The sequence below is a fragment of the Hydra vulgaris genome, chromosome 02 (genome assembly GCF_038396675.1).
Source record: "Hydra vulgaris chromosome 02, alternate assembly HydraT2T_AEP".
In the NCBI taxonomy this organism is placed as follows: Eukaryota; Metazoa; Cnidaria; class Hydrozoa; order Anthoathecata; family Hydridae; genus Hydra; species Hydra vulgaris.
The window spans coordinates 42,429,544-42,443,626 of NC_088921.1; the positions used below are offsets into that span (position 1 = coordinate 42,429,544).

The 14,083-nt window shown below is 23.8% G+C and overlaps 1 protein-coding gene across 4 annotated transcripts in view; it reads right to left on the minus strand.

Moving 5' to 3' along the window:
• LOC100204204 (voltage-dependent N-type calcium channel subunit alpha-1B) overlaps window positions 1-14,083 on the minus strand; it is a 93,314-nt gene that overhangs the window by 40,472 nt on the left and 38,759 nt on the right. For all 4 annotated transcript variants that reach the window (XM_065790982.1, XM_065790983.1, XM_065790981.1 and 1 more), the window contains 11 exons: window positions 12,509-12,640; window positions 12,301-12,373; window positions 11,875-11,998; window positions 11,591-11,738; window positions 10,146-10,176; window positions 8,620-8,665; window positions 6,486-6,615; window positions 6,128-6,257; window positions 4,286-4,345; window positions 3,908-4,014; window positions 3,044-3,146 (listed from right to left, as the gene is read on the minus strand). In XM_065790982.1, coding sequence (XP_065647054.1) covers window positions 3,044-3,146; window positions 3,908-4,014; window positions 4,286-4,345; window positions 6,128-6,257; window positions 6,486-6,615; window positions 8,620-8,665; window positions 10,146-10,176; window positions 11,591-11,738; window positions 11,875-11,998; window positions 12,301-12,373; window positions 12,509-12,640 — 1,084 coding nt within the window. The remainder of the gene's footprint in view (window positions 1-3,043; window positions 3,147-3,907; window positions 4,015-4,285; window positions 4,346-6,127; window positions 6,258-6,485; window positions 6,616-8,619; window positions 8,666-10,145; window positions 10,177-11,590; window positions 11,739-11,874; window positions 11,999-12,300; window positions 12,374-12,508; window positions 12,641-14,083) is intronic.

Genomic DNA, 14,083 nt, shown 5'->3' on the forward strand with positions numbered 1-14,083 from the left:
TTAACTTAGAATAATTCAATAAACTGCAATTTCATTTTAAAGGTAACTCACCATCAACGTCACAACAACAAATGAAAAAGTCTCAGCCTAATTCAACATCAGCTGATAAATATTTGAAAATAGATAAGTTTTCACACAAACAAGCCTCAAAGAGAAAGATTTATTTGATCTGCAACTTGGTAGATTTATATACAGTACAAACTCTAGCTTCAGATTAGTTGAACACAAAGAATTTTATATATAAAAAATAAAAAATTTATCAATATGCTTTATCCAGGATACACTCTACCTAATAGAACTCAAATTGAAGAGAAATATTATAAAGGGTTTATGCAGAAGAAATTGAAAAATGTAATGTATTGAATGGTAAAATTGTAGCCATGTCTTTAGATGGCTGGAGTAATGTACATAATGAACCTATAGTTTGTATCTCTGTAATTACAGATAAAATTAACATTTTAATAGAAATAATCAACACTTCTGGTCATTCACATACAGGTGAATATCTTACACAATTAAAAAGAGAAGCATTAGATTCTGTAAGATGTAAATTTGGATGCACAGTAAAAAGCTTTGTGACTGACAATGCAGCTAATATGAAATCTATGAGACAAGTACTGTCATCTTAAAGAGATATTATCATAACTTTTGGGTGTGCTGCTCATATGCTGAATCTTTTAGCAAATGATCTTAACATTGAAAATGTGTGCAAGTGTTACACAAATAATAAAATATATAAGAAATAATCATAAAGCTGGAGCAATTTATAAATAAAATGGAGGAGCAAAATTGCCACTTCCTGCTGAAACTCGCTGGAATTCTGTATGTGATTCACTTGAAAAATATGTCAACAACTGGAGCATCATTTTCACAATGTTTGAAAAAAATAAAGACTTGGATCCCATGATTGGTAAAAAAGTAAGTGGTATACAGATAAAGCGAGACACAGAAGATTTATTAAAAATATTAAAACCAATTGCAGTAGCTCTAGATAAGTTGCAAAGAGATCAAACAAAAATAAGTGACACTGTTGAAATTTTTAAAGATTTGATAAACAGTTTATCATTTTTAACAAACAAAAAAAAAAAAAATTGAATCTAGATACCTTCAGACTGTCAATGATGCTCATTTCCTGGCAAACACACTAGATCCTAGATATTTTGGATCTAATCTTTCTGAAAATGAAAATGAAGCTGCCATAAATTTCGCAGATAAAGTGTTCAAGAATTTGTTACTAATAGTATTCAAATTAAAAGCCAAATCTGCTCCGTTTGATAAAAGCTATTTGTATAGTGAATCTGTTTTAAAAAATGTATCACCAATAGAATGGTGGAAATCTCTAAAAATTGTGGATTGTAACATAATGGATATTGAAGGTTTATTAAATGCACCAGCTTCTAGAATCGAAAGAATTTTTTCAACTTTTGGCCTTGTTCATTCTAAGTTAAGAAATCAATTGGGGGTAGAAAAAGCAGCAAAGCTTGTATTTATATATAGAACATTAAACAATGATGTATTGAATAATTTTGATGAAATATTACACTAATATTGATAAAGAATATAGTTTACTCAAAAAAAATGCATTATTCTTTTTTTTAATTTAAAAAGATAACTAAATACGGCATTATTTAATAAAAACCTAATTTTAACCAAAAAAACCATGTTCTTTTTTGGTTTTTTAAAAAAAAAACCTATGGTTTATTTTTTTTTTTTTAAAACCGGTTTTTTTACAACCCTGGTTATATATATATACATATATATTTTATATTAAATTTTTTTGTTTATTTTAAATGTCTTATTTGGAAAAAATGAGAGATATATTCATTTAACAGGTAAAATTTTTATAGGTTTATAGGAGATATCAGTAAACTATGAAGAATTGTTGAAAGTATCAGTAAACTATGAAGATTTATTTGAGATATCAGTAAACTATGAAGATTTACAAGAGGTATCAGTAAACTATAAAAATTTGTTAGAGATATCAGTAAACTATGAAGATTTACAAGAGGTATCAGTAAACTATAAAAGTTTTGTATAAAGATTTGGATCTTAAGGTTTATAGCTTATGTAAGATGAATATTCACCCATTCATTTGTTCTGAATAAATGAATATTGAAGTATAACTTATGAGAAATATTTGTGAAAAAGGAGTTTAATTGTGTTGAACTCCTTTTTCACAAAAGAAAAGATGCAATTTTTTGTAAATTTTATGTTATTCACTACCCCAAGGCCAAGAGGGCCACTACAGTGGAGGAGGACTCTTTATTGTGGTTACAACTCTCTCTTAACTCTTTAACTCTGAAACACAAACCTCAACAAACCAGGGACGTGATGGGGATCAAACTCTGAACTACTAGCTTATGATGCAAGCACTTTACCATTACACCACTACAACATTACCATTCAAGTAGATTATGCATTACCAAGTTGACTAAGCTTTTTAATGTTGGACTTTCACAAAATGTTTCCATAACAGATTAAAATTCCTTAACTAACTTTTCTTTGGTACCCTTTTTTAAACTAGAAATTTTCCTACAATCATTGACAACTAATTCTTGTGAATAAGTCACAAACTTTAACCCTATTTTAACTTCTCTAATTAAAACTAGATACTAGATACTATATGATATTTCTTGATTCCCATATGTCCTTTTTGAGGAGGCACAATTTTGATAAAATAGCATTGTTATATCATTCATTCTTATACCATTTATCTTCTTAAATCTCCCATTTCAATAATGATCTGATAAAATAGCATTCTTATACCATTCATCTTCCTAAACCTCCACGAAAATTGAATATTTAAGAATATAAAGACACATAATAAATGATATAAATAATAAGAAATGATACAAAGAGAAATAACTTCAGATATATTTATAGTTGTTTAAAATTGTTTCAAACTAAAACTAAAAGACTTTATTTATAAATAATAATTTATGCATAACTTATGTTAAAAAAAAAAAGGTATACAAAATATTAAGAAAATATCTTATAATATTTAATCACACTATTTAATTCATTATTACATTAAGTTACGTACCTTTAGCTTTTTTGTTTTATTAATTGCTTTAAGAGGACGTAGTACTCGCAACACACGTAAAACATTTATATACTTTTGAGTTTGGCTTGAACTTTTTATATGCCTGTTAAAATAATGTAACAAAAATATTTCAACAAACTTGATATATTAGTTCAAATAGTTAAACAAATTAACAACAATAAAATGAGTATATTTTCAAAATAGCGCATTACTCAATACTTTTGTAAACATTCTAATAAAATTCTATTTTTTTTAATGCTTATTTCAACATAAAGGGCTTAAAAAACTTTCAGACCCTTCACACATTAGTAGTTATATGACAAGCAATCTCTGCTTGTCATATAACTACTAATAGAATATAGAAAGCTTTAAAAATAACTCTGAGGATTCAACTAATCATTATAATGACTTGGAATATAGATTCTTAAAACTTCGAAAATCTTTAAAAAGGTAAAAACTCATAAAAGAAAAAGAAGTATACAGGTCTTAAGGAGTTTTGTTGACTACAAAGCATGAGTAAATTAATATGGAAAAACCCCTCAATTTTCATAAATACTAATTACATAATTCTCTAGAAAACTTCAATTTTTTAACCATCATTCTGATAATTTATCAACACATAATTCTCTAGAAAGCTTTAACTTTTTAACCATCACTAAACCAATAATATATGCATACTCACATGCATTAAAATTTCAAAAAAAGTAAAATGATATTTTTTCATATTTCACAAATGTTAAAAATATATGACATTAAAATTATTGCAATTTTATAAAAGATCTAATTTTATCTTTTTAGATTTGATCTTTTTAAAAAGTTTTAAAAATGTTTAAAACTCAAAAAAATAAAAATAAAAAATCTAACTCAAGACTTAATGATGCTATTGCACAGCTAACAACCAAGGCATCAATAACATTCCAAGGATCTCGAAAATATGACCCTGGATGCAAAACAACACCGTATGCAATAATCTAAAAAAAATTAATGTTATTAAAGTCTTTATAGAAAGAAGTTTCGAAACTAGCAGAACGGCTAGTGGAATTTAAAAATGTAATTATGACATATATTTTATTCAAATTCCTTATAACTAAAACTAATTAATATATATATTAATTTTTGAATATTTTGTTTTCCTTATGTGTACTTTTTACTAGTTTTAATTAACATCTTAATAGTTGAAGAATATTTATTTTTCCATTAAATTCAATTTCAACTTATCATTTAATCTTTATAAAAACTAACCTTTAACAAAATTTCCAATGAGAAAATAGAAGTGAAAAAAAAATCAAAATACTTCAAAACCTAAAAAATTTTAAGTTACATTAGAGTAAATTTGCAGTAAAGTGTTAAAAAGATTAAAACAAATAACTATTATGTTATAAACATACAATAATTGTTATATATATATATATATATATATATATATATATATATATATATATATATATATATATATATATTAGTAGAAAATCACTTAACAAAAATTTTTTCCATTTTCCAAATGAAAAAAATTTTTGTTAAGTGATTTTCTACTAATATACAACTGCTCTGTTCTTTTAAGAACATTGAGCACTCTATTGTGTAGAATACTTTTTAAAGTTGTTTAAATATATATATATATATATATATATATATATATATATATATATATATATATATATATATTGAATATAAATATTGTCATATATATATATATATATATATATATATATATATATATATATATATATATATATATATATATATATATATATATATATATATATATATATATATATATATATATATATATATATATATATATATATATATATATATATATATATATATATATATGTATATATGTATATTAGGGTGGAGTGATTTTGAAAATTTTTGAAATTTGATTTGCCTGAGCAGCAAATCAATATCTTTTGGTGAAAAAAGAACCATACTCTTTTTTTTTTTAGTTTAGATGAGTTCTTGAGGTTCCTCTTCGGATTCTAAATTTTTGATGGGTCCTAATATTGCTTAAATTTTTTTTTTCTAAACTATATCAGCTTGATACTTAAAAGAAGCAAAATAATATGCTGATTTTGAAAATAATATTTGTTTTTATTAAAAAATTAAAATTAAAAAAGTAGAGTTGTTTTTTTCATTAAAAACCCTGTCCTCAACAAAACGGGGGTTTTAAGTTATACTTTTGCAAGTATTTTTTTCATTAAAAAATTTTTTTAATGAAATTATTATTTATGAAACAAGCATTTTTTCTGCTTTTTTTAAGTCCAAGGTTGATATGGTTTAGAAAAAAAAAAAATTTAAAAATATTAGGACCTGTCAAGAGTTTAAATTCCAAAGAGGACCCTCAAGATCTCATCAAAATCAAAAAATATTTTTTTACTTTTATTTTATAATTAATAGACATTGATCTATACATATATATATGTATATATATAAACATATATATATATACATGCATACATATATATAAATACATACATACATATTTTAAAATATCCAGTTTGATTCATCAAACTTCTGATATAATTTTCATTTTTTTAAGTCTTAAAAACTAATTAGTTACCATTGTACCATCAACCATTGATCATTACACATCATTACAATTACAAATTTTACATTTTAACATTTAAATTATTCTTTGCCAATTTTCTAATCTTAATTAATTCTCATATGTTTTTTTAAAAAATATCTTAATAAGCATTAAAACTAAGATTTTTCCTTAAAACTAAAAATATAATCAAGAAAAAAAATTTTAATTGCTTTAAATTTTTATCTTAAATTAGTTAAACCATTTCACTTTTTAAATTTTCATTGTAAGTTAGTTAAATTATTTCACTTTTCAAATTTCAATGTAACAAATCTTTATATAAACATATTGTTTGAAATTTTAAAATAATAAAAAAAAAAACTTTTATGCACTTTTAAAATTTAAAAATTTTTACTCTATTTACAAGAATATTTATAACAAAAAAAAGTTTCTTAGTCATTTCATTTTCCATGTTTTACTTGCATTTTACCTTTTTTTATCACCATTTTTATTTCAACTTTTTCATATTCATGAATATTCATTCTTATTTTACTTACCATATTTCTTGTAGAATTTCGATCTTCCATATCTTCAAGTGAAAGAAATGCACTGCTCACCAAAATCAAAACCAACATTGCATTGTCAAAGTACTTTGATGTAACCAGCTCAAAAATAAAAATTCGAACCCTAAACCAAATTTATATTGTATTATTGTAAAATAAAAAGGTAAACATTTATTGCATTTTATTTTAAAGTTTTTCTTTATTTACGCACTAATTTAACAGAAAGCTAAAAAATTTCAGTTTTCAATTGTTAAATAAAAGTTTTATGAACAAACTTAATTGAAAGCTGAGAATTTTATAAAAAATCTAATTAATAATCCATTAATCATTAATAAGAAACACAAAAATATACCGGTTTCCAGGAAAACAAATAAACATTGAGTTCATTTGAAGAACTTCAGGATTGTAACTTAATAAACCAGTCATACGACCAGGAAATTTCAGATTTTTCATGAAACCTTGATTAGGTAAAGCATTTCCACCTTAAATAGCAAGTAAAACACTTACATTTTACACATGGTTGTTGCATTTTTAAATGTTACAGCAAATTATAAAAAATAAATTTGAAAATAAACTTTATTTAAAAAAAAAGATCATATAAAAATGATCTTTTTTTTTAAATGAAGTTTATTTTCAAATTTATTTTACCCATTTAACTATAAAAGTTAAACTTTTTTTAAGAATTTAAAATTTGCCCAAATGATAAAAATAAAAACTAAATCAAATTTAATATTTAAAAGTAGAAAATTTAAATAAATTTTAAAGTTTTATAACTTGTAACAAAATATATATATGTTCACTTAAATAAGGTCTTTACTTAAAAATCTTCATACATCTATAACATTTGAACATATTTTTTCTGAGGAAATACATAACAACAACAGAAAAAAAGAAAAAGATTTTTTGCCCTAAATTTTTTTAACACTATACATGTTTTTTTCAATCTAATACTTAAATGCTCAGTCTATGTATTTACTGAAGCCTTAACATATGAATATTTTAACATGACATCATCAATACTTATAAGTGTGTGTGTATGTATATATATATATATATATATATATATATATATATATATATATATATATATATATATATATATATATATATATATATACATATATATATATATATATATATATATATATATATATATATATATATATATATATATATATATATATATATATATATATATATATATATATATATATATATATATATATATATATATATATATATATATATATGGTTATGGCCAAAAAGATCCAACCACATAATGTTTTTAAAAAAAACAGTATTTTAAATGCATTTTTTAATGCAATAGTGTTTACATTTTTTACTAAGAATTTTTAATGGGGTTTGATTTTGGGGTTTGAATTAGGGGTTGATTAAATTTTCTTGGAGCTATGTCTTGACAATATTTTCTTGATAGCAAGTTATCCCATTGTGGAATGAAAATTTTAATTTGAAACCAATTAAAAAGATTGTTTTACAAAATTATCAAATAGCATTGCAAAATTAACAGTCTTACATGGTTGTAAAAAAAACAATCAAGCACAACTGCAAGAAATGATCTCATCCCAAATCATAACTGCTGGATATTGATTAACAGAAAGTGCAACAAATCAGGGATTGAATGACAAGTTTGATTGCCAGCAAACATTGACATTGTGTACAGCAAACTCCTTAACTTGTGCTTTATTTAAGAACATAAAATATTGCCACATTTTAACAGTGCAATCAGTGTTTAAAATTTAAGACAATTACAATATTTTTTTAAGAAGAACAAAAAAAAAAGGCTACCTTAATTGTATAGGCTCTTGACCTTGTGGAGGTGAATTGAATTAAAAAGAAAAACATTCACACTGGGAGGCAATTGAGTTTTTATGAGAATTTGATCTGTATGTTCATTGCAACCAAAAGGTATATTATGTCCTTTTTGGATAAGTATGCAATCATCCACACAACGTATTATGTTAAATATGTTGCCAGCACACATATTTTTTATTATAAGTAACTGTCTACAATAATTATAATTGGTCAAATCTTTTTGGCCCTATATATATATATATATATATATATATATATATATATATATATATATATATATATATATATATATATATATATATATATATATATATACATATATATATATATATATATATATATATATATATATATATATATATATATATATATATATATATATATATATGTATGTATATATATATATATATATATATATATATATATATATATATATATATATATATATATATATATATATATATACACACACACACAATGTATTAATACATATTTTTTTAAAATTGGGTGGATTTTGTGTAACATTTTAGGGGGTTCCTTATGAAAGTTCAAAATTTGATAATATACATACATGCAATTATACATTTTCAAAAAAAGTAAAAGTTTAATTTTCTTTAATTTAAAAGTTTCATTTTCATTTAATTTTCACCTACCTTCGTATGGAAAAGTGTCAAATTCATTTGTTTTTACCTTTTTTTCCTAAAAAATATTTCACAAAAATTATACCAAATAAAATATAAAACAAGAACAAATTGTTTTTTAAACATAAAAAATAAATATTTAACCTGCTTTGTAACAACAAAAGGAAAAATTTAACGCTTTTTGTAAATACCAAAATATCTATTTTATAGATGAACACTCTTTTTAAATATAGAATAAAAGCCATAATCAACAACATAATAATATGAACATAATAATGTTATGAAAACAATAAAATTACATCATAATTCATTATATTACTATAATTTCATGGTGTCAACAATACCATTACATAAACAACGTTATGAAATTATGATAAACAACATAACAAACAACATTGTTAATCAAAATGTCACAATTTGGCATGTTGATCATAATTAACAAATCTAATAAGAACTTTTTTTTAATTTTTTTTTATCATTTCAATATTAGTTGTATTAATGTTTTAAAAATCAACTCAAAATACAAACACAATCAACTTTAAGGACCAATATAAAATCAGCTTAAAACACAAACACAATCAACTTAAAGAATGAGCATAAAATCAACTTAAAACACAATTACTACATTTCAAACAATTGAACTTATTTAATATTTCAGAAAAATAATAACAATTCTTAACTGATGCACAAAAAATTCAATTTTAATTATCAGAAATTTCAGTATATTTTAATCATCTTGGTCTTTTGTAATTTTTTAAAATCTCTATTTATCATACAACTCTAATATTCATTTTATTCTTTACTTTATTACTTACTTCTTTAATTTTTCAATTTTTGCACTTTTGAACGACTTAATATACTTTTAACATAAAAATAACAGAACTATTATGTTATACTTTATTATACTGTAAAAAGGCTTGCTTACTCCTTAAGGCTTACTTACTCCTTTAGTCATACATATTTGCTTTGACACAGTACTAAAATATTTTAAACTTTTAAAGCTGCTTTTACACTGTTAATACAGAAATTTTCAGAAATTGAATGATTTCTGTTTTTAAATTAGGATAATGCTAGAAAGGGCATTATCCTAATTTAAAAACAGTTAAAAACTGCTTTAACTTTTCCAAAATATATTTAAATAAAAAAACAATATTATCAGTTTAAACCACAACATGGACACCCATTTAACTATAAAAGTTAAACTTTTTTTAAGAATTTAAAATTTGCCTTAATTTTTGCTTTTTAATTTTTTCAAATTCTAAAAACTGTTTTGAAAAACATTTGATGCATAGAGCATTAAGTTTCTAACATGCTTAAAAACCGACAGAAAAAGATTCACCTAAGATCCAGACAAAAATGACAAAATGTCTTTTTTGTGCCTTCACCTTTAATTCTCATATCCACCAATGAACATTATGCATAAAAAATAAAAGTTTTTCTAATGTTTCAAAAAATTAAACTATTTAGAAATCTGTGATAACAAAATAGGTAATATAAAGTTTATTTTTTACAAAATATTTCTCAACCAAGAAAATTACCTTTGTATTAACACTGACTGGCAAACTTTCGCTAAAACAGAAATATTTTATTTGTTAATGTTGCAAGATTTGTAATTAAATGATAAAAAATAACTTTTTATTTCATTAATTAAAAGCTGGTGAATTTTAGCTCGATAACTTTTACAAAACTAAAGTGACTGAGAGCATATTTACCAAATTTTTTTTTGCGTAAGTTTAAAACTGTGAAATTCATAATTACTAAACTTGGGCAGTTGATATTCACCAAACTTTTTAAAAGTTACTTTTTTTGCTCAGTTTAAGCAAAAAAAGTAAAGCTAGCTATTAGCACCCTTAACTTTAGCATAACATTAAAATCACTAAATATTGAAAATGGCGTTATATTATTATGATTCATATATAGTTATATTGTCAGATTTACATATTATAAAGGATCTTATTACAATTATATTATATAAGCATCTATATTATGTCTTATATATTGTCAGATTGATATATTATTAAAGATCTTATTATAATTATATTATATAAGTATGTATATTATATCTTATTATAAGGTGATTTACAGATTTTCAAGCTGAATTAACACAAGCCAACCAAGTTCAACTTGGCATTGTCAGAAGACATATTTGTTTGCAAATCAAATGTCACAAGAATTTGTTGATGTTTTATATATGACACATTTAGGCATTGTGCAAACTCTAGACTTAAGTATGTTCATGCTTATGTCAAATTAACATTTTTTTGCAAAAAAAATTTCAAATTTGACATAAAAGAGGCAGCAAATGGACTCTATTATCAAAAATACATTAAAAGCTTGCTCTCCCTCACTCCCCACACATACACACCAAATATCAGGGCAACTAGTTAATAAAATAGCATGAACATCAACTTTCTTAGTATGTAAGAATTGATGAATTTCAACTCAATAAAATTTTTAACAAAACTTTTAAAGCTTATTTACTGCAAATCATCATTTATAATTCATAACATTAAATAATGTTCTCAAAGTCCACAAGCATAATTGTTTAAAATGAATATTAAGACCTGTGTTTATGTTACACATTTTTTTTAATTTCAATAAGTTTTAATGCTTTGTGATAAAAAATAAACAGGAGTACAGGAGTGACATTGAGTGAACAAGACCCTAAGAGTAGCAGAGAGTAAAAAAGACTGTGAAAGTAGCAAAGGTGAAAAAAATGGCGAGAGTGGTAAAAATTTAACAGAAAGACAAGTGTGGGAGTGGGTAAAAAAAATGATAAGAATTGCTGAGGTTGAGCAAAACAGTGAGAGTGACAGAGATTAGTTAAAAGAAAAAAAAAAAATAGAGAACATAAACAAATTTAAGAAAATAGTTAATAAGCACTAAGAAAAAAAATTTTTTATTAAATTATTTTTATTTTTTTAATTACACATAGTTATATTACAATAATTCTTATTAACACAGAAATAAAAGAAAAACATACATTTCCATTGTTTTTGGTGCATATTTCTGTTTTATCTCTTTATTATGTTGCAATCTAGCTTTTTCTTCTGAAGCCTCATCTTCGCTAATTTCTTGTGCATTTGTTAAATTATCAACAGCAATTGCCAAAAACACATTCAAAAGAGTATCGAGAAAAAAAAGTTAAGTTTACAAATACATTTAATAGGTAAAAAAAAAGATGAATCATTAACTAAAAAAAACACATAATGTAACCATATGAATAATAATCAACTGAATTTAGCTTATAAATGTTTGAAAAGATACAATTTCCAAGAACAACTAATGTAACAAAGTACAAACTAACACTTAAACCTTTGGCAGATTTTGGACCTCCATAAACTAATACCCCTTCATGCATCACAGTATTCCAATCTTCGCCTGTCAATATCTGAAAAATTAAATACTATGAACCTTATACCTTTGTTGTAACCACAACTAAAGTAGCCTCCTCGACTGTAGTAGCCTTCATGGCCTTGGGAAGGTTAATAAAAAAAAAAAGGTATGATACAGTTCATACAGTGAGATGTGATACAGTTCAAACAGTGAAGTGTGATACAGTTCATACAGTGAGTGTGATGAAATTATCCAATGTAATAGGATCTTAAGTCATCAAACAAATGTTCAAGACAACTTAATTTTAATATTGTTTTACAACCAATTATAAATACAAATAAATAAAAAAATAAAAACCTGAAATACAGCCAGCATTGCACTACCAAAATCATTAAAGTTAGTACGTAATGGTGGAATTTTATAAGAAAATCTGTTAAAAGAAAACAGTGTCTCTTAAAATCATATTTACAAAAATTACTATGACTTCAAGAATTAGAAATTAGAAAATTGAAAAAAGGTAAATTAGTTACTTAACATATACTATATAAAACAAAACATGACATACCCACCACCAAAAAGTTGCATTCCCAACAAAGCAAAGATAAGAATAAATAAGAATAAAAGAAATATCAAGCTGATAATAGATTTAATGCTACTTAATAATGATGTAATCAAATTTTTTAATGATGACCAGTATCTAAACAAACAAAAAAGTTTTCATTTTTTAAGAAGAATTATTTAAATTTATTTAAAATAGCTAAATACAATTTATTGTTTAAAATTTATTATTTAAAATAGAGAATTAAGTTCAACCAAAATAATATTTAAGTAACAGCAATTTTAAAATGGTTATGGTCTGGTAATGTATAGTATCATTTTGTATATGCCAACAAAAACTTTCAAAAATTTGAAAGTTTTTGTTTGTCAGGAAATAAATAAAAAATCTAAATAACAAAAAGACAGACAAAAAAAAATAGTTAAACGCAAGTATTTAAAAATTTTTTTTTGTGTGTAAACAACAACATTTTAAATACACAAACAAATGTAAAATTATGCAAGTTAATAAGTAAGTTTGCAACCTAAAAAGCAAATTGTTGATTGTTAAACTCATTTACAAGCAATAATATATACAATATATATAATAATATATTATGATTTCCTTTAAAATTAATTAAATATCTAGATATTTATAAGAATTTATAAAAAACCTGAAAAAAAATTTGTTAATCAAGTCAATTTAGGGTGTAGAAGTTGCAACTTATGCAAACTACTGAGATTTTGCACAATAGATCTAACTAAAAACAATGCTTAAAGCAAGTAGTCATTAAATTAGGCAACTTTTTTGATTAATCAAATGCAATTGCCTTCAAAACGCTTTAAGGGTAGACTTGAATATCAGCACTTGTTACATATGATTGTTGCACATTTCTCTATGGTAGAAAGTTTCATGAATTGAGAGCTAGAGATGTCGCAAAACACAGGCCAAGCATAAGTTATATGCAAAAAGATTAAGGCAAGATAAATTTTCCATATTAAATCAGAAAGGATTACCATATGTCATATTACCATATGTCTCAAGGCAATGGTATCCTTTCTGATTTCACATTCCAACTTAGCAAATCAAGTTTCATCCATCATGATAGAATAGTGAAGTATCATCAGAATAAAAGTTTAGAAGACTTCTGTTTGGTCAAGGACCAACATACCATTGACTACAATGGCAAAAAGAAATGGTCCAAGCACCAACCCTTGTGGAACTCCACTAGTGATATTGGTCTAGGGGATGGAGTTTGAAGAGATACAGGAAATAATGACCTTTTGAGAATGGTGACATAAATATGATTTAATCCATAATAAATCAGTGTCTGTTAATTTAAATTTATTTTAAGCTTCAAGGAAGAAAACTAGATAAAAGATTTTATCAAATACTGTTTTAAAGTTAACACTTATACATCGAACATATCCACTTGAGGGTAAAAGTTTGTTTAAAAAACCACCTGAGAGTTAAAATTAAAAGGTCCAAAAAACCATCATTAGCATTTGTTGTACCGTCATGAGGCTCAAGCACAAAAGCGAATTGAGAAGGATTCAATGGCTTTTAAAACAGTGAAAATTTTAGATCTTTTTATGTGACTTTACA